Here is an 18,950-nt window from a genome sequence, read left to right as displayed (position 1 = left end):
CGTTGATTCAATGTTTCTGGCTGACATTGATTCAATGTTGTTTCAATCATTCTGTGCTATCTGGGTTAGTAATGGGTGAATATTATGATCTCTAGAAGTAGACACAAATCAAAATATTTATGCAATGGAGGTGAAAATTGTGTTCAAAAACTCATGTACAGGGTGGGCCATAAGTTTCCATACATAGGAGAATGTAAAATGTATTTTATATTTCAGATACCCAAGAAGATGCGTTGACAAAAGAGCAAAGAATTGTAACTGTACTGATGGCTGGATCGGGAAGCAGTCGCATGGTTGCAGAAAACATGGAGCGAGCGTCACAATGAGCGTCACACACGAGACACTGTGGTAAAACTTATTTGCAAGTTTCAGAAAACTGGAAATGTTGCAGATCAACCATAAAGTGGTCCAACACGTGCAGCGATTACAGAGTCCCACAAAAATAAAAACGGTTGTCCAAAATAAAATGTTTATTTTCTCTATGTATGGAAACTTATGGCCCATCTATGCTCAACTTTGTGTTTGTCTGTCACATAAAATCCCTCAAAAATACATTTAAGTTTGCAGTTTTAAAGTGAGAAAAGCTATTATTACGTTTTACATGGCAGACATGCGACTACATGGAAATCAGCCACAAACAGAAAACATGAGCGGAGCCTGAATCTCATTAGGCTGCTTCAGAGTCCTGGCGCTGTTCGTACTGGTTCACCATCACTCTGCCATGGCTTAGAGGACACATGGAGACACTGGAGTCTATGCTAATCTTATTAGTAACACCTGGCCTTTCCCTACCAGGAAAAGCCAAAACGCCTGTCTGAAGTCAGATGCGACTTTCTTTTCCAAAAGAAATTCCCGAATCAGGAGCCAGTAACACCTGGAACGGAATACGTTGCCATAAAGCTGCTCTGCTTTGGGATTAGAAATGAGTGAACACTGTCCTCTGATGCCAGGAAGCAGCTGTAAAATAGTAGGGATTTTATTTCATGAACAGGAAAATAATGGGCCAATTAGCTCTCACACAATGTCACACCTAATTAAATGTGTTCACGCTTTTTCCCAGTAACAACTGCCCACTGTGTTGGAAATATGATATAGAAAATCTTTCCATGCACTGCCTCGTAAAAGTATTCATACAGCTTTATTTTTATTTTTTTTGGATAAATTTCTGTAATATTACAACCAAGAACTAAAAAAATATAAATATTGAGCTCTTATTTTATAACGCAAAGTAGTGCAGAACAAAAAGGATTGTTTTCTACGTAGAAACATGACAACTGTGGCAAGCATTTGTCCTTTTACTCTGATCTAAAGGCTGGAACGATTCCTCCAATGATTCGAGCACCTCGATTATTAAATGATCTGGCTCAAAGCTTCGTTAAATTATGTTTCATTATGTCGCACACCGCGTTCCGGCTGGATCATCGTTTGTGTCGGGCAGCGCTCTCACTTCCGCCTGTGAGTCGTTGCTAAGTGCTAACTGCATAATGTCAAATTTTCCAGGTTTTTATCGTTTTCTTAGGGGACCGATAAGCATTCTTAAATCGACTGGTGCGGTGCTTGGAGTACGACAGCGTTTCTCCTCCCAGAAAGAGAGAGGACGAGAGATTTTTGTCCGATTACTCAATTAATCGTAACAATAATCGATAGAGTACTCAAATAATAGAATATTCTTTTCCTGCAATAAAATCCAGTTGCTGATGCGTCTGATTGGTTGAGTATAATCGGTATGAAATGCAGGTGATCAAATACACAAAAGTTCAGGAGGTATAAACACTTTGGCAACATGCTGTATTCTGGAAATGGAGGTTGACAAAACTCCGGGAGGTAAAAACTAATGGAACAGCCTGTGCAGTCATGTTGTATTGATAAGAGGTAAAAAGCAATCTAAATTCCAGGTAAGCCCTGAACTGAGAGCCTTTGCCCGGCTGCAGAGTGCATCACAGATGAAGCTCGACAGTAAGCCTGGACGGTTGGGGGAGGAGGGTTGCAGACCAGGCTCTGACAGCATGTAAACTGTATGCAGCGATAAGCCTTGTTTCCCCGGTGCAGGACAACACGAGTCCTTTCTGGGAAGGCGGGCTTGAGGAGCATAACAATGGCAGAAATATCATTCTCACCGAACAAAGCTTCTGGCCTCGCTGCTGCAGCACCCACTGATATTTGCTCTCTCGGGCGGCGTTGCGTGGCTCGACCTCAGCAGCAAACAGCAGGTTGTCCTCTGCATACTCATGACCTGCGGGGTCGTCAGAGGACACGCGAAAAAAAACAAAACAGAGCAACTTACATCGCATGTAAACGAGACTTAAAAGCTTTTAGCCGCCAGGGGCTTGATGCTGGGCAGTAAGAGGAGGAAACGTAAAGTGAACAATCAGGAAGCAGACGTTTACAGAGCTGTGAAGAACCATTTCCAACTTTTGGGTTTGTTGTGTTTTACTTTTTTACTGTCGCAGTTCAAGGTTTCATTTAACATGTGGTTATCAAATATCATTGTTAATGATATGTGATAAACCTAAGAACTGACTGTTACCATGGTAACAGCAGACTAGCATACCTAAAATGGTTTGCTGTTAAAAACAGGACAAACTGTGGCTCTTTGCTGCTTCACAAACACTTCTGAATTAAAACATGAGGGAAATGAATGGATTAACTAAACAGTACAACTTTAATCTGATCGTTTTTCAGCCAAGAATTCAACACTTTTCTAGACTTCTCAACTCTATGTAATTTTAAGGATGGACAGAAGGAAACAAAGAAAAATAAAGACAAGAAAAGAAGGTAGGAAGAACACAAGGGCATGAGAAGAAAAGAAGGAAAGAAGAATGGAAGGCCACAAAAAAGGCAAGAAAAGAAAAGAACACGAGACGAAAGAAGGAAAGAAAAATGGACACAAGGAAGAAAGTAAAAAAGGAAGGAAATGAAAGAAGGCCATAAAAGGAAATAAAGTGTGGAAACAAATGTATTTCTAAATATTTATCCAGACCTGGGAAAAGCTGAAATCAAATTCAAGAAATTTCCAAACAGTTTATGACTTTGCAGCAACTCTTGTTTCTACAGTTTACAATCTGAAGTTTGAAAAAAAAAAAAAAAAAAAGCTTTTCTGTCTGACAGTTGAAGCAGTTTACATACCGGGCCACAGTAAAGTATCATCACTTAAGGAACCGACTGTGTCCAGAGAGGAGAGCATTGTTGTGGCATTGCCCTCGAACATCCTCCCTGGAAACATCAAGTTCAAATCACCATGTTAGAGGAAATGCATGCAGAGTATTTACCAAAATAATAATAATAGGAATATCCTTTATTGTCCCGTAGAGGGAAAATTACCAAAAGTAAATGATTTTACAACACCATAAGAAAAAAAAATACAGTACAGTTCAAAGAAATGTGCAAATGATTAGGACAACCTGAAAAAGATAATAATAACCTAACAGGTACAGCAAGTGGTACCGTTCAGAAACGACAGTAAAGTATTTAGAAATACAAAATCAAAGCCTGCCATTTGCATTTTTTCACTTTTAATTCAACAGCCGGCCTGTTACCAGTTGACCTGAGTTGTTGTGAAATTGATATTTTCCAGCTTTTCACAATCTCCCCTGTTTTCCTTTGACCCATCTCCTAACTTGCTTAATACAAGCTGAGTGACGAGTATAACCCAAAGGTGAAAAAATAAGTTTTTTCCCCAAATAAATGGTAGTTTAAAAGTTTTCTTATAACTTCATGCTAATGAAGACTTTATATCTAAATATAGCATTGACTAACAATCTGGAATGTTTGATGCTGAAAAGATCCATCTTGGCGTCATTTGCTCAAGGTTCATGGTCTAGTTAAAGTCTCCGGTTGGTATGTAGAAAGCGTCTAACGGATGTTTTAAGGATTTGGAGATCCCAAGAAGTCTCTGTTTGCTGCAGTTTTCCAACAGTGAGCTTTAGAGGTTCACTTTACCTCCAATCCCATCAAGCTCACTGTGTGTGAGAGCAAGATAAACGTGGGACCAGTGGAGCCTTGTTGGTCACAGTTCCACTCGTTTTGAAGTTTTTAGTTATTGCTCCGACTCTAGATATAAACAAGTTTAGACAAGCAGCTTTTTGTAGCCAACTTCTGACTTATAAGTTTAGTAAAGACACGTTCTAGTCTTTACTAAAACGTGTCTTTTCCATTTCTGAAAGTGTCTAACAGAAATGTGATATTTGTGCCCCAGGGGAATGGCATGTCATGGATTGCAAATTAAAAGTTTCAAGACACTCTGATGTAATTTAAGTATAAATTTAAAAAGGAGTATTGGCTTGCCAGAGGTTTTCAAAACTTTACATTAATTTATGCAAGGAAAAGAAAAACAGAAAAAAAGAAACACAGTAAGGAAGAAGCGAGTAGAGAAGAAAGGATTGAGGAACCCAAGGACTTGAGGAAGGTAGAAAGGATCTGAGGAATGAGACAAGTAAATTAAGAAAAATGGAAAAATAAGGAAATTAAAGGACCACAAGGAAGGAGAGGAGGAAAGGAAGCAAGGACATAAGGAAGGGAGGAAAGAATTGAAGGAAAACAGCATTTATGCAATGGGATAGGAAATAAAGTCTGGAAAAACTGCTTTTTCATACTCATATTTACTTAAGCAGGTCTAGAAAATAATATATATTTTTTTACTTTTCAGACAGCCCTGCTGTAAGGAATTATTCAGCGCCAAAACAAAAAGTTTGTTAGAACAACTGCAAAGAAACTTCAACTCAAACCAATGTGCCACTGAAATAAAAGATAATAAAAGATGATGAAAAAATAAATATGAAGGATTTGAACTTCTTTAAACAGAAACCAACAAGCATTTATTCAAAAAAAGATGTGCAACTGACCACATCCTGAGAGGAACACCAGATCCCCAGAGAAGAGGCTGGAGGGGGAACCGACTGCCGGGCCGTCCAGGAGGTAGATCATGTGGCCCACGGTGTGTCCAGGAGTGAACAGGGCCTTAAAGTGCAGCCGGCCCACATTGACTGTGTCTCTGTGTGAGAGTGGGCTGGGAAGAATACAATTAAATCATACTGATGTCCACAAAACTAATGCTGATCACCATTAAAGTAATTAGAAAAAAGTAAAAGCCAGAAAAAGAAAACAGGAAGTCATCCCTGTTGATGACTACGATTTAAAATCAACCCCCGCAAGACAAACAAGAACAGTTTTCCGCTGCGTGATAATTTACTGTGAAGTCAGCTGCTGCTGCGAGCGCCGACGGAGGGAACAAGACACGACTCATTACAGTAAAAGGCAAACTTTGAAAGTGTGTGTGCGCTGCCCGTGCAGGCTGGGACTTACTGCGTGAGGCCAGGAATGTTATCAGCTGCGCTTCCGTACACATGACAGGCGCTGTGAAGCCTTTTCAGACCTTTGTTGCCCCCGCTGTGGTCCCTGAAAACATAAGAGAAGATAAAGGCCGGAACCGACACATCCAAAAACAGTTATTTCATTTAGATTTATTTTGTTGCTGAAAATAAGCTTGAAATATATATATATACTTAAACATATGCTTGCCAAAATTACCAGATACTCACCAGTGCTTGTGGGTACATAATATAGCTTCTAACATTGCTCCCTCTTCTTCAAGCACCGTCTGAAAGGTTATAAAGAAACAACATCAACAAAGCGTGCCATTTACATGTAAGCTGGGAGAACAAACTAATATCAAACGCTTTCACTTTAGCATTTCATCCCTGGAGATTTTTTACCAGGAACCTGCACAAAGTGCACTTCCCACATTTGTCGAGAATACAGCTTCACGTGTCCAAACACTTCTGCATCAACAAGAAATGGCAGTTGGTGTGCTCACCTGAACTGTTTGAGGGTCTGCAGGGTCTACAGCAACTGCAATACTGGAGGCTGTGTCAATAATAAGGTAGCTGTAGTTGTCAGACAGAACTGAGATGGGAATTATTTTTATACCTGTGGACGAACAGGACGAAGACAGATCAGAATACACACAAAACCCATAAATGCACTGGAAAATAAGATGACTTCCCTGCTGAAGCTTACAGAAGAATTTGTACCAGCTGAACCTTTTTAAACATAATTCTGAAGAGAAAACTAATAATACAACATTTTGTTCCTCAGGCTGTGTTTAGGCTTGTTATTCTGCTGGAAGGTTAACCTTTTTTTTTATTTAAAAGCATCACAGCATGATGCTGCCACCATGTATGTTCATGGTTATGTGCAGTTATGTGTAACTTTGGAGTTTAGCACAGGGATCTCTGCAACCTTTACAATTTAGCTATTTAAGCCCACAGTCAAGCTAAACAAAACTCGAATAGAGCTGAAAAGTTTTTTTTCAGAACCTTTAGAAAAACCTTTAAAAATGTATTAAGAGTTGATAGCTACTAGAAATCCTCTTTGTGAGACTGTCATAGAAAAACAGAGTGACTTCAGTCAGAGGCTTCTTCAAATTTGTTGTCAGATTTATGCTAGGAACATAATTCCTTTTATTTCATGTCACTCTATCATATAAAACCCTAATAAAATATGCTGCAGTTGTGGTTGCAATGCTAGGAAGATGTGAATAATCCCTGAATGCCCATCGGCGCCATGTACCGTTGAGCTCCATAGGACGAGTTGTGGAATGCCCAGCAGGATATTTCTCCCTGGCTTTCCTCATTTGCCTCCTGTAGTATATATAACCCAGTCTGGTCCTTGTGTAGAGTGTATACCTGGAAAACAAACAAACAAACAAACAAAAAAAACAACAAAACAATCACCTTTTTTGGGTCACCACGCTCAAAGATAAACAAGATATTAAATTAACTTTAATAAGCACTCGATTCATCAGCATGTAAACAAAGTTTTCGGCATCCCAAATTTAGATAAATGTAGGCTTGCTACCAACAGAAATCAAAACAATACACGTCGCTAAGCTACACAGACAGCAAAACTGCTAATAACTTTAGTTGTACTAACGCGATTCGGAACAGCGGCTTCTCTGTTCGAGCCATGATCCTGTTCAGGAGCTTCCTGCAGAACTCCAACGTGGCCCGTCTGTACCGAAAAAATAAGCACAAGAAACAGAAGAAGGATGCAGCGACCAACGATGTCACTATCCAGTCAGGAAGCGCCATAGCCTGCTGTGCGTCGAACTCAACGTGATGACGTCACCGTGATGGAACGGCGTGCCTTTGCGGGATTCATGAGTTTAGTTGTCTGATCAAAATAAGGCGGAGGAAATAGAAACAAGAAATGCTGCTGTTCATAATTAGAAGCAATAATTGTTGTTTTTACAGTTAAAATGATGAAGGGAAAAAAACGCATGTACATATAATTAAATGTAAATACATTCAATTATACTTGAATTTACAATTTAAGAATAATTGTGTATTTCCTCTGTTTTTGAAGAAGAACTAGGGTTTTCTTTGCTTTTGTTACATTAAGTTACACGTCACTATGACAAAAATAAAAATAATAATAACAAAACAAATCCACACCCATCATGTGAGTATGTTTAAACTTTTGCCCAGAACAGAACTATAATTATGGGTAAAGAATAGGAAGGAAAACATTTTGGGAAACAGTTGAACTTGAGGTTCAAATTTTGTTCCTTTTTTTTTTCATGTTTGTTTTTACATTCCATTGCATTTTGTTTAAGTAAACAATGAGGGTACCAGCGTGTGTACCAGTTGGCATGCTTTCTCTGAAACAGCAGTGTGAGTTTCAGTGAGCATATCCAGTTACACAGAGGACATTTTCCAACGATGACAGTCATTAAGCAGAGAGGACGGAGGGGCATTCTGCTCCCATCACAGGCTGAGGCCAGCAAAGGTACGTTTCTATTTTTCCACATTTATTCAGTTATATTCAGACTAAACTACGACACGGTGGGGAGTTTAATTAGAGCCATGTTCTCATATGATCTGTTATTTTTGTGATAATAATACTGGATTACTGGACTTTTAAAGTTAAGTCATCAATGCAAACCTTAGTTCAAACAATGTGGTTATATTACTGGCTATGTAAAGCTATCCTGTACTCCTAAAAACTAAAACAGCGTGGCTGGAGTTACTTTAAAACTCAGCAGCAAAAATCCTGAAAAAGTTTAAGGTGATCAGAAAGTGAACTTTTGTGTTTTGGAATCAATATTAAAGTTTTATATTAGTTTTTTTGTTTACTCCCAATGTCCGCAAGTTAGTTATCTGAGAAGAAGGTTGTCTTAATACTGCTGGTAAGAAACTAAAGTTAATCCATTTCTTATTATTGCCCTCATCTTGGTTACAGCCTTCCTGGAGGTCTGAGGGCATCTTAGTGTTAAAAGCAAACTAAAAACTTTTCTCTGTAATACTTGTTATATTAATTAATTTATTCAATTTTTTATTTAATGAAGTTTTATGGTCTTATCTATTTGATTTTACTTGGCTTGCTGTTATTTTGGATTAATCACAAATATTTTGACTAAAATTTATTTTCAAATCACTAATTTTTTTGAGTTATTTCTTCATAACACAGTTAAGTTTCCATTGTTTTGACCTGTCAAACAATAGTAAAAAAGAATTTATTTACTAAAGTAGACATTTTTAACTTTTTTTTCTCATGTCAGTCTATCTGTTTTAACATGTGCAATGCAGTTTCTATTCCACTTATTTGAATGAGAATTGCTCTACAAGCACACAGTATATCACCAGAATATTAGTGCATAAATGCATCTCATATAATTCTGTTAACTTCCTTTTTAAGGTGGTCCAGAGAAATGTCTTCCAAAACAGATTCTCCTCCATCCTATGAAGACGCCCTGAAGGATCCTAAGTGTAATAATTACCCCTTCCTGACACAACATGGCGCCCCTCTGCCCCCTCCTCCGTCCTACAGCCCCAGTCCCGGCATGTGCCCAGGCCCCGGCTTCCCTCCGCCTGCCATGCCCATCCCCACTCTGTCAGCAGGACTGTCTGCGTCCAGCCCAGGTTCCCAGGAGCTTACACCGACTTTCATCACTCACTTCTACTGAATTCAGATTAACTTCTGAAGCTTAAATTGCCTTTTTTTTGTGTGCAATTCTCAATTCTGCAGGAGAAATGGACGACTTTTTCAGCAACCAGTGGGAAAGCACGTCGATTCGACACGCCTTCATCAGAAAAGTAAGGACTTTCTTTTCTTCTCTTTGCCAGAGTCAGGGACTCAGACTGCTCCTCTGTTGTCCAGTGTGCCAGTAATCACTCTGTTAATCTGACCTCCATGTCTGTGGACAGGTTTACTTGATTTTGACTGTGCAGCTTGCGTTCACCTTTGCGGTCGTTGGTGTCTTTACATTTGTGTGAGTCTCCCTGTTCAGTCCAATAGAACGCCACTTCTATCTGTTTAGTGCGGCTGAATAAAAGAAAGCATTGTTGGTGACCCTGTTGTCTGTGGTTTCACAGTGACCCAGTGAAGATGTTTGTCACCCAATACCCAGCAATCTACTGGGTTTCTTTGTGAGTTTACTTTCCATCAACAGTAACTAAACTTTTAACAAAAATGTCTAATTTTATTGTAAAAAAAAAAAAAGAAACTTTTAAACATTTGACGGTCAGCCAAGCAGAACCACATTCCTGATTTATTTCTCCATAGTGCTGTTTTCTTTTTGGTGTATTGCATTCTCATCTGCTGCAAAGAGCCAAGGTAAAGCAAGGATCGTTTCCAGATAATCAGAAATTATTCTGGCTTTTTGAAGACATCACATTGTTTTCCTTCGTTTTCTGTGTAGGAGGCGTTTTCCATTGAATCTGGTGCTGCTGGGAATATTTGTAAGTATTTATCCTGAATCTGAAGCCAAACCCTGGGTGAGGAGTTAGGGCTTGAGCCAAACACTGGCAGCAAATAAAGATGAAAGAGTAAAACAAGCTGTTAATTAAAAAAAACACATCTCGTCGTGTTTTATCTTGCAGACTGTCGCCCTGTCTTATATGGTTGGAACAGTTTCAAGGTTTGTTTTTGAACACTTGAATTCACTGCACAAGTCTTTTCTTTACGTTCTGTCAGGTTATAGACACAAACTTCAATGTGTTTTATTAAAAAAAGACTAACACAAAGTAGAAGAAGTAAATATCTTGGAAGTTTGCTGCGTCATGCATCTGCATTCAGTTTTTCTCAATCAATTCTTTGGAGGAACCAGATTTTTTCGCGGTTACCGTCCTTTGGGTGTATGTTATGCCAGCTTTGCACCAGAAGGTTTGCCAAATGTTGTTTTAAAAATGACTCACGCTCAGCCAGACTGAATGGAGAGCGTCTGTCAATGGCAGTTTCCAATGATTCCCTTTAGCATTAGCCCATTTTAACACATGGATTTATGCGCTGATCTAAATCATTCTGTTGTTGGTCAGGTTGGAAGCTAAACATCTCCAGGGTTGTTTTTCTTTTAACCTGATTTGTTCCAGGATTGCCTTGAATTTAACTTCCCTCCATCAACTGTGATTAGCTCTTTCAGCCTGAAAAGCATGCCCACATCACCATTCTGCCACTACCATGTGTCACAGTGATGTTGGTTCATGGTGACGCAGCATTAAAAACTTCAGTTTCATTAGTTCCTTTGAATTTTAGCTAGAGTTATTCAATCAAATTAGATTCTTATTCGTAATAAAATTGGAAAACAAATAATAATCTTCCGTTTTCTGCCACATAAAATCCAAATAAAATGCCCTGAAGTTTGTGGTTGAAACATGGTAAAATGTTTTTCTAATTAAATCTGTATACTTCTGTTTTTCCAGCTATTATGAGACCAAAGCGGTGATAATCGCCATGGGAATAACAGGCGTAGTGTGCATAGCAGTGACAGTCTTCTGCTTCCAGACGAAGGTATCTGAAAACGGTTCTTCTGCTGCAGCTCAGCAGCCTGTGGCTTGTCAGAGGATGTCTTTGTTGTCAGTGTAAAAGAACTCCTTTGTCTCGCATTACAATGGGGTCCTTTAAATATTTATAACATTTTGGGATAAGATGTGAATCCCGTCTGATGCAACTCCAGATACATAAGTTACATGTTTTGGCCAGAACATGGCACATCCAGCCAACTTTCTTTTTTTTTTCTTTTATTGGAACTTCACTGAGAAACCTAAAAAGAAAAGAAAAAAAATACATTTTCACTGCTCCTTTATGTGTGGCTTGAAGCGTGTTCTGCCTCCCTTTCATCCTTTTAATGACTTGTTTCTAATCACAGGTGGACTTCACCTCCTGCGGGGGATTTCTCTGCATAGCTGCTGTTTTGCTCATGATCATTGGGATTGTTACGTCCATCGTGCTCTCCTTCCAATATGTGAGGACTCTTTGGTCAAGTCCTTTAATATGCTCTTGCTCCTCTGTGTGAGCTTCAGCGGCAGCTCAACAGGGGTGTGCATGTGTGACCAATTTTCACATTTAGAGAGCCTTTTCTATGTCACTCAACAGGTCCCCTGGCTGCACATGCTCTATGCTGCAATCGGAGCCGTCGTTTACACTCTGGTGAGTGAACGCCGGCATAATTTCAAATCATTTCAGCTTTGTGTTTCTATATTGTTCAGTAGGAAAAGGCCAATTGATTTCAAGCTATATTGAGAAGAGGTAAATAGCATGTTTGTTGTTTTTGTAGGAATTGCAGCTGAGTGCAGCTCTATTTTTATGCAATGTTTGATTTCCAAATAACCAGAATTTCTCAGAGTATCAGTGCTTATTGATGAATCTGGTGATCAGTGTTTATAACTGTGCTTGAAAAGGATTTATGGCTTGTGAAATGTAGAGTTTATTATACTGGGATTCTGTGGGATAAAACAGCACAAAGTAGCAAAAGCTGGAATGTAAGTAAAGGTGATAATTTGTTTTAAAATGTTCTTACTTTGTAGAACCACCATTTCCAGACTTCATTGGGTTTTGGAAATGGAATAAACTTTATTCCGCGCTCTAAATGATCTGGGATAAAGTGCATCTTAAGTGCATGTTCCCCTCTGACAACGTTTAACCATTTTCTACTTTTATTTTTCACCAAATCTCCATGGCCGTAGGTCATTCCTAATGATAAACCCTGACTCTTTGTCAGAGGTCCAGTTCCTCCAGCTAAGAGGCGTTTACTTCGGGACAAATTGTGACAAACCCACTGGATTGATTGACAGGTGGCGTCAGGTCAATTGCTGTTACACATCTTTCGGTTCATGTCCCTTCCAGTTTCGCCCGTTGTTATTTGTGAAATACCTCAAACTCAGAGAGACTGGATGGACAGTGTCTGAAGAGTAAATTTTACATTCCATCAGAAATTTTCTGTTAAGTTTTGCTCTGGACTTTATCTGAGACATTCTGACACCAGGATATCTGAACTTTTTCATTGTAGTTCTGTATGTTTAGGGTCGTCGTCATGCCAACGTGTCAAATATTTCACAGCGTCTAAAAGTTTTCTCTAGGATTTCCCTGTATTTAGCATCATCCATCTTCTCTGTCCATTTCTGAAGAAAAGCAAAGTTATTGTCCTTAGAGTGAGCCAGTTTTGCAGTTTACCTAAGTGCTTGTTCTCAGAAATGTTCAAATATGCTTTATAAGCTAATCCTGCTTTAAACTTCTCCACAACTTAATGCCTGATCTGTCTGCTGCTTCTTGGTCTTCTTGTTCATTAAGGTCGCCTAAAACACGAGACCCACCCTGAAAAAACATGTCAACACTAAAACGTTTCAGATGTGAAACTTGTTTTCTCCTCTTTTCTTAGTTTTTAGTCTACAACACTCAGCTTCTCATCGGAAATCGGGAGCTGGCCATCAGCCCAGAGGAGTACATCTACGGCGCGCTCTCTCTCTACGTTGATATCGTTCACATCTTCCTCTTCATCCTGCAAGTCAGCGGAGTGGCAACCGAGTAAAGCAATCGCCCAGCAACATTTTATCAGTAAATCCTGAATGTACAGAGTATTTTGGGGAGCAACGTTACATGTATGCATGCGCACCAATCAACAAAAAATACTATATTTGTGTAAATCTTATGTAAACTTTATTATAGTTTTATTTATGTTTGTAACACTGAAGCACTTTGATGCTCTCTTTGGAGCAGGGATGGAAACTGGAGGCTTTAACCAAGTATGAGTGAAGAAATGCACTTAAGCTTTAATATTTATAATGTCATATTTATGTACATGAAACAAACATGTGTCTGAATTATTAATCCTTTCAAGCTTAATTATTATTTTGGTAATTTATGTCCTTCCAGATCCCAGCAAGAAACAAAAACAGTTTTTTTCTTCAATTAGCCATTTTTATTTCTCATTAATTACTTATAAAACACATTTAGTTACAGGCAAACTGTTGAAAACCACAATCATTGTATTTAATGTTGGTGCTGGTAATACAAAGGACTCTGATTTGTGTTACAGTTGTTTAATCCACATAATTAACCCTTAGAAAACCCTTGTTAATTAGAAGATTAATTACACATGAGCAGCCTCCTGTGGGAGTGTTCTGGCCCATTCCTTCCCTCTTCAACGCGTCTGTTTTTAGTTGTTGTTAGAAAACTATGCACACAAATCAATAAAGTACCTTCTATTACAACTGCTTCATTCTTCTTCGCAATTAACTTCTGTCAGCCTGTTAGAAACGGGGGGTGACGCTCTATCCCACTCATCGCCCCCTTTCTGGATTGTGGATTTGTTGTAATCTCTGTCACCTACAGCTTTGAGTCCGGTTGGTAAGGGATTCTTCCACAAGGCGCTGTGCTCAGGGTGTGAGACGTTTGGGGTCACGGGGGAACATGGAGGTCTGACGCACGTTGTGGAGACCCAGGTACAGCATGCAGACTCTCTCCAGACCTGTGAAGGAGTTTGGGTTGGTAACTCACCAGATTCAAGTTTCCAGTAGAAAAGATTAAAAAGCTTCTTACCAATCCCTCCTCCACCATGAGGGGGCGCTCCATATCGGAATGAGTCGATGTATGACTTTATTTTCTCCAAATCTATAATAATCAGAAAAAAAACTGAATTGTTACAAAGTAGCACATTAAACATTTTGCTTTTTTCTCCACAAACACTCAATCCTTTGGATGTTCTATTGTAATACCTGCCACTCGTCTGCAGAGGGAGACAAATCCTTTCAAATACATTCTGTGAATGCGTGTAAGCTTGCTTCTTACCGATCTGGTGATGCAGAGCCCGTTCGGTCAGCAGCTGAGGGTCGTGGACTCTCTGAGCCCCAGACAGGATCTCCTCTCCTCTCATGAACATGTCATAAGAGTTGGAGTATTTCTGGTTGGAAGAAAAACCAGGAAAGAATCATATTATCTGTTCATTAGCATCAAATATTTACACTAAGTATATAAGGTCTTATATGGAGATAAGTAAACAACTTTCTGAATGTTAATTAGGGTTAAATGAGTCTTTACACCTCAACCTGCTTCACAGTTTCACTACAAACTATAGTGTTGTTTATATGATGCATCGACTTATCATATTACATAATTATGAAGTGAAATCAAAGTGGATTTTTTTTTCCAACCAAAAACCCCCTGAAAATTTCTGCGTTTGAGTTCATCCACTCTGAGTCAATAACATGTAAAACAACCTTTGACTATAGTTGGAGCATTTCGTCAGTTCTTTCCACAGATTCTCACCTAGAATTAGGTCTGGAGTTTGACTAGGCCATTCTAATGCAGTTTTGGCAGTAAGCTGAGGACTGCTGTAACCTACGCCAAAGTCTAAAATGTTTTCCAGCCTCTAACAGGTCTCCTTCCAGTTCTGCTCTGTATTTATCACCATCAACTTTGATCAGTTTCATTATTCCTGCTAAAGAAAAGCGTCCCAGCGGTGAGTCCAGGGAAATTTGTCTTTTTTCTGCCACATGCAGCGTTTTGCATGAAAGGAAGAACAAAGTTACATTTTGATCCCACATGTCCAGAGCACCTTTGCTCTGTTTCTTTCAACAACTACAATTCATTTACCATTCCAGTATAAAAGGACAGGTTGGTGCCAAGTGTGACTAATGGATGTCAAATTTCTCAAATTTTCTTTGCATATAGAAGAATTAGCATTTTTTTTTTATTTCTTTCCATTTCCTGATATTTTGTTGGTTTGTCAGTAACTCCTCAAGAAAATCAGTTAGTGGTTATAAAATAACATATGAAAAGTTTAAGGGTTATTAATACTTTTGCAAGAAACATTTAAAAAAATAGCTTTCTAAAAGTAAGAAAATATCAGTCTTTTTTTTTTATTTATGGAGCTGAAGAAACTTCCCTCTAAAAATGTATGGAAGCAAATTCATTATTACATATTTCTGCTTTCTAGATGGTAAGTGTTTGAGTGTTTTGTGTAGAGGAGAAACTCACAGGGTTGTTTGGATCCGGCATCGTGTAAAAAGGTCTAACAGCCAGTGGGTATTTGTCCAGCACGTAAAAGTCAGTATCATACTGAGGAAAAATAAAAATAAAAACAACGGATATTAATAAGAGCACACAAGTGAAGCAACTAGCTCACTTTTTGAGCACTTTTGTTTTTGGATTTAAATGTGGGAGTGGCCAGCAGCTCCAGTCCTGCAACTTTTGGATGCCTAGCTGCTCCAGCAGGCCAGAATTAAATGACTTCATTAACTCCTCGGCAAGTTTAGCAAATGTCCCATCATTAACTGTTCATTTGATTCAGGTGTGTTGGAGCAGGGATGCACCCAAAAAGGCTGCAGGACGGAGGCGTTCAAGGACTGGATTAAACTGTACGAACCTTTTCCTTGACCAGACGGCCCAGCAGCTTCTCATTAGGAGTGCTGCGGAATAACAAAAAACGTTTTATTTACCGTCAGCAAAAACTTTCACACAGCTTTCAAATTCTTTCATTTCCTGCTCAACAAGAAAAAGTTCAGGAGAACTGGTCTTATCACGAGAATGACATAAACACAGAGTTCCTTAAAGCATATCTTGACTTCTGTATTTTCAAATGAAACCATATGACAAAACGTGGCAGAGGGTGTGTGACGTAACCTGACCTGAGGTCATCTTCGTCTCCCATCTCCACCCCGGCCTCGCGCAGCATGGCCAAGGCCTCCGTGTATTCGAGCCGCAGGGTGGGCTCCAGGAATTTAAACGGCTCGCTCGGGAACTGCTTGCTCACCGTCTGAATCTCGGTCTGGAAGCTGATGCAGAAAAACCAGCAGACATTTTTCATTTCACTAGCCACTGATTTTCAAAGGTTTAACATGCAAAATACAACGCAGGAATAAATGAGGTTGTTTTCATCACATTAAGAGAAAACAACATTTTCAGTAGACTTTATAGTTTTAGCACACCTCATGCTTTTCTTTATCATCAAATTGAAACACTGCACATCACTCTGAACACACAGTCTCCATGGTTTAAAGGTATCGGTAGCATGGTGTAGCACCAAGACTTTGCTCTTTATAAGCATTTGTTTGAGTAAAATTAAACATTGTTCTTTTATTCTATGAACTACTGACAACATGTCTCCAAAAGTCCAAGCAAAAATTTTGTATTTGCAGAAAATGAGAAATGGTCAAAATATTTGAGGTGCTTTCAGACCTAAAAAAATGTACGGAAAACAAGTTCATATTCATTTAGCAACAACAATACTAATGTTTTAACTCAGGAAGAGTTCAGCAATTAATATTTGGTGGAATAACCAGGAGGTTTTCAATGGGGTTCAGTGAGGTGAGCTCTTACGTTTTTCCAGAGCTCTATGTCAGATTCATAGCCGAAAAGGCTTCAGCAATGAGTAGTTCAACATCGTACTGACTAAAAAGAGTTGAATGCAAATGAATAAGTATACAACAACAAGAAAAACATATATATTTTCCTTTTATTTCTCTTTTATACCCTGGTTTGTATTAGTTTTTCCTCATAAAGTCTGTGGTTGTAATGTCACAACATGTGAAAAACTCCAAAGGTTCTTGAAGTTTTTACAAGGGATTGTAAAGAAATGAAAATCCCTCACTATTTCCATAGAAGCAGAAAACATGAATCAGACGCTAACTGTTACATCTTCTAATAAAGAATCTTTTTAAAATTATTTCTAAACAGCATGTGACGGCTGATGTTTCCAGAGAACAACAGTCATGAGTCGTTCTACAGTCGGAGCGAGCGCTCGAAATAAACACACACGTCAAAGGAAAGAGTCTGGAAAGTCATGAGAACAGAAGTAGCAAACTGCACTGAGGAGAGAAAAGAGGAACAGCAGTCATAAGGTAAAACAAACCAACAAAGGCAACTTGAACTGCGTTAGTCGGTATGTAACCCTGATAGAGCCAACTTTTCCTGGACAGATGCTTCAATCTGTAATTCATGAAGTGGGACTTTCTTGTTTATTGTGTTCTCTTTTTACTGCAACACACCAGATTTATATGTGTGATATTTACTCCATCATTTGGCCACCTGCTTCTTGCTGCACTGATTTCCACCACTAGGAGGCAGTAAAGCCACATCATATGGATCAAATTACACTGTGCAACTGGCTTAACATGATATTTTTGATCTGTTTGATTTCCAAATCATCTTGTTTAAGCTTAACAAATAAAACACACAAAAAATAGAAACAATCATTTGCATACATGAATGAAAAATAACTAAACTAATTTTGAAAAGAGGCCAAGAGAAACTGGGTTTTATTTATTATTTATAATTATAATCCAAAGAAACATGAAGTCATGGATTATGAAAAGGTTTTCAAAAGTCTGATCGGTCCAATCAAGATCACAGTAAGGAATCTGACAGGAATGGCCAGGGGTGCTGGTGCATATGCCCCCGGTCACAATGCCTTTTATTTTGCAAAGTGCACCAGTCCCTCCTGCAGCTACACCTCCAGACTGCATGATGTACCGTCATCCTTCAGTTCAGAAGACAGTTAAACCAAACCAAACCCTTCCAGGATGGTATGATGGCTGGACATTTCCATGGTGTTTATAGGAGCTGTTGAAACTAATGACTGTGGCCCCTTCAGGTATCTGGGACTGCTGATTTTAATTTCCCATTTAGTCACAATAAATTGTTGAATAAATCTCCATGTCTTCATTTAACCCAAATGTTGTGAATTATTCAGTTTACAAAGCTTTAGTATCGTCTCCTGGCCTTTTATCAAATTGCTTAAAGAGTCCTTGGTGTATATAAAGGTTTGAATTTGAACAAAGAAAAAAAAAAGTCTTATGGTATTTAGTAAATAGGATTAATTTTGGTAATCCTCACTGGCCTAAAACAAGAAATGTTTAGCCTGATGTAATATATAGAGAGAGATGAAAAATATGTTTTTTTTATATACATCATACGTGAATGTTTTCTTAATATGTAAAAAAAATATTTTTCTTAGCTTCTTCTGATTTATAAATTAAAGATACAAGAGAGTCGATTCTCCCTTTGTGAAAACAAATAATGAAATATTTAAGCAAACAGATGTAAAATTTATTAACTCAGTTTTCTGTTGTGTTCAGGTTTCTGCTTGGGATATTTATGCTCATACAAAAAACATTATGAATAAAAACTAGCATTATGTATAATCTTTGGACATAAATAAAGTTTTCATCACTTCTCAGCACATCTGTTACCTTCTAACGCACGTCTAACTGTGATATCTATCCTGTCTGGCTTCTTACTTGTCTCTCAGGCCCTTGAATATCTGCACCATGGTGTCAGTGATGGAGTCGATCACTTCATGGTAGTGGTAGTTGAAGGCCATCTCAATATCCAGACCCACAAACTCAGTCAGGTGACGGTGAGTGTTGGAGTCCTCTGCCCTGAAAACTGAACATCGGACGTTTAACGTCAGGGTCAAAAGAAGTTAAGGAGAAACAGAAACATGTCATTATGTCAAAAATGCAACCTGACTGGATCTTAAGGAAGAAGAGGGTAAAATGAATGTGGATTAAGAGTTATACAATTTTTTTATTTACTTAGGTACAACTGAAACTAGTGGATAATAATTAAAGGAAACAAAAGAAAAAAATGTCTTTTTTTTTTTTTTTTTTTTTCAAAAAAAAATTTTAAAAGGGGGAAATGAAGTTCCCGAGAAAAAAGTTTAAAAAAACATCCTTTGC

General features: G+C 38.5%; 3 protein-coding genes across 3 annotated transcripts in view; 1 reads left to right on the top strand and 2 right to left on the bottom strand.

The window, feature by feature from the left end:
- Nucleotides 1–1,515: 1,515 nt before the first annotated feature.
- pnkd (PNKD metallo-beta-lactamase domain containing) lies at nucleotides 1,516–7,129 on the bottom strand. The gene is made up of 8 exons (XM_015019144.1): nucleotides 6,931–7,129; nucleotides 6,568–6,683; nucleotides 5,813–5,925; nucleotides 5,538–5,596; nucleotides 5,302–5,394; nucleotides 4,842–5,005; nucleotides 3,127–3,213; nucleotides 1,516–2,233 (listed from the first exon to the last, which is right to left on the bottom strand). Exons 1-8 carry the CDS (start codon nucleotides 7,086–7,088, stop codon nucleotides 1,938–1,940), a joined length of 1,086 nt encoding a protein of 361 aa, XP_014874630.1. The 5' UTR covers nucleotides 7,089–7,129; the 3' UTR covers nucleotides 1,516–1,937.
- A 499-nt stretch (nucleotides 7,130–7,628) lies between these two features.
- LOC106937575 (protein lifeguard 3-like) lies at nucleotides 7,629–12,893 on the top strand. Its single transcript, XM_015019145.1, has 12 exons — nucleotides 7,629–7,785; nucleotides 8,695–8,918; nucleotides 9,025–9,092; nucleotides 9,204–9,268; nucleotides 9,372–9,425; nucleotides 9,562–9,612; nucleotides 9,698–9,737; nucleotides 9,879–9,916; nucleotides 10,698–10,785; nucleotides 11,144–11,239; nucleotides 11,371–11,424; nucleotides 12,653–12,893. The coding sequence occupies exons 2-12, from the start codon at nucleotides 8,708–8,710 to the stop codon at nucleotides 12,800–12,802; spliced, it is 915 nt and encodes a 304-aa protein (XP_014874631.1). The 5' UTR covers nucleotides 7,629–7,785; nucleotides 8,695–8,707; the 3' UTR covers nucleotides 12,803–12,893.
- Nucleotides 12,894–13,169: 276 nt separating this feature from the next.
- The window catches only part of dars1 (aspartyl-tRNA synthetase 1), a 43,158-nt gene continuing 37,377 nt past the window's right edge, over nucleotides 13,170–18,950 (bottom strand). The window contains exons 12-18 of the mRNA XM_015019143.1: nucleotides 18,510–18,657; nucleotides 15,900–16,046; nucleotides 15,638–15,680; nucleotides 15,250–15,330; nucleotides 14,062–14,173; nucleotides 13,813–13,884; nucleotides 13,170–13,741 (exon numbers count right to left, since the gene is read on the bottom strand). Of these exons, the coding sequence (XP_014874629.1) occupies nucleotides 13,650–13,741; nucleotides 13,813–13,884; nucleotides 14,062–14,173; nucleotides 15,250–15,330; nucleotides 15,638–15,680; nucleotides 15,900–16,046; nucleotides 18,510–18,657 (695 nt within the window). The 3' untranslated portion in view covers nucleotides 13,170–13,649. The remainder of the gene's footprint in view (nucleotides 13,742–13,812; nucleotides 13,885–14,061; nucleotides 14,174–15,249; nucleotides 15,331–15,637; nucleotides 15,681–15,899; nucleotides 16,047–18,509; nucleotides 18,658–18,950) is intronic.

This window comes from Poecilia latipinna, unplaced genomic scaffold (assembly GCF_001443285.1).
Source record: "Poecilia latipinna isolate Pla-1442-1.1 unplaced genomic scaffold, P_latipinna-1.0 Scaffold2381, whole genome shotgun sequence".
Lineage (NCBI taxonomy): Eukaryota > Metazoa > Chordata > Actinopteri > Cyprinodontiformes > Poeciliidae > Poecilia > Poecilia latipinna.
The sequence above is the reverse complement of the archived record's forward strand: the minus strand, read 5'-3'. Positions and strand labels throughout refer to the sequence as shown.

Coding starts and splice junctions, on each gene's coding strand:
- pnkd (XM_015019144.1), bottom strand. CDS start 7,088: ATGGCGCTTCCTGACTGGATAGTGACATCGTTGGTCGCTGCATCCTTC. Junction 6,684..6,930: donor AAGCCGCTGTTCCGAATCGC/GTTAGTACAACT, acceptor TTTGTTTTCCAG/GTATACACTCTACACAAGGA. Junction 5,926..6,567: donor TCGTCCTATGGAGCTCAACG/GTACATGGCGCC, acceptor GTTCGTCCACAG/GTATAAAAATAATTCCCATC.
- LOC106937575 (XM_015019145.1), top strand. CDS start 8,708: ATGTCTTCCAAAACAGATTCTCCTCCATCCTATGAAGACGCCCTGAAG. Junction 9,613..9,697: donor ATCTGCTGCAAAGAGCCAAG/GTAAAGCAAGGA, acceptor TTTTCTGTGTAG/GAGGCGTTTTCCATTGAATC. Junction 11,425..12,652: donor GAGCCGTCGTTTACACTCTG/GTGAGTGAACGC, acceptor CTCTTTTCTTAG/TTTTTAGTCTACAACACTCA.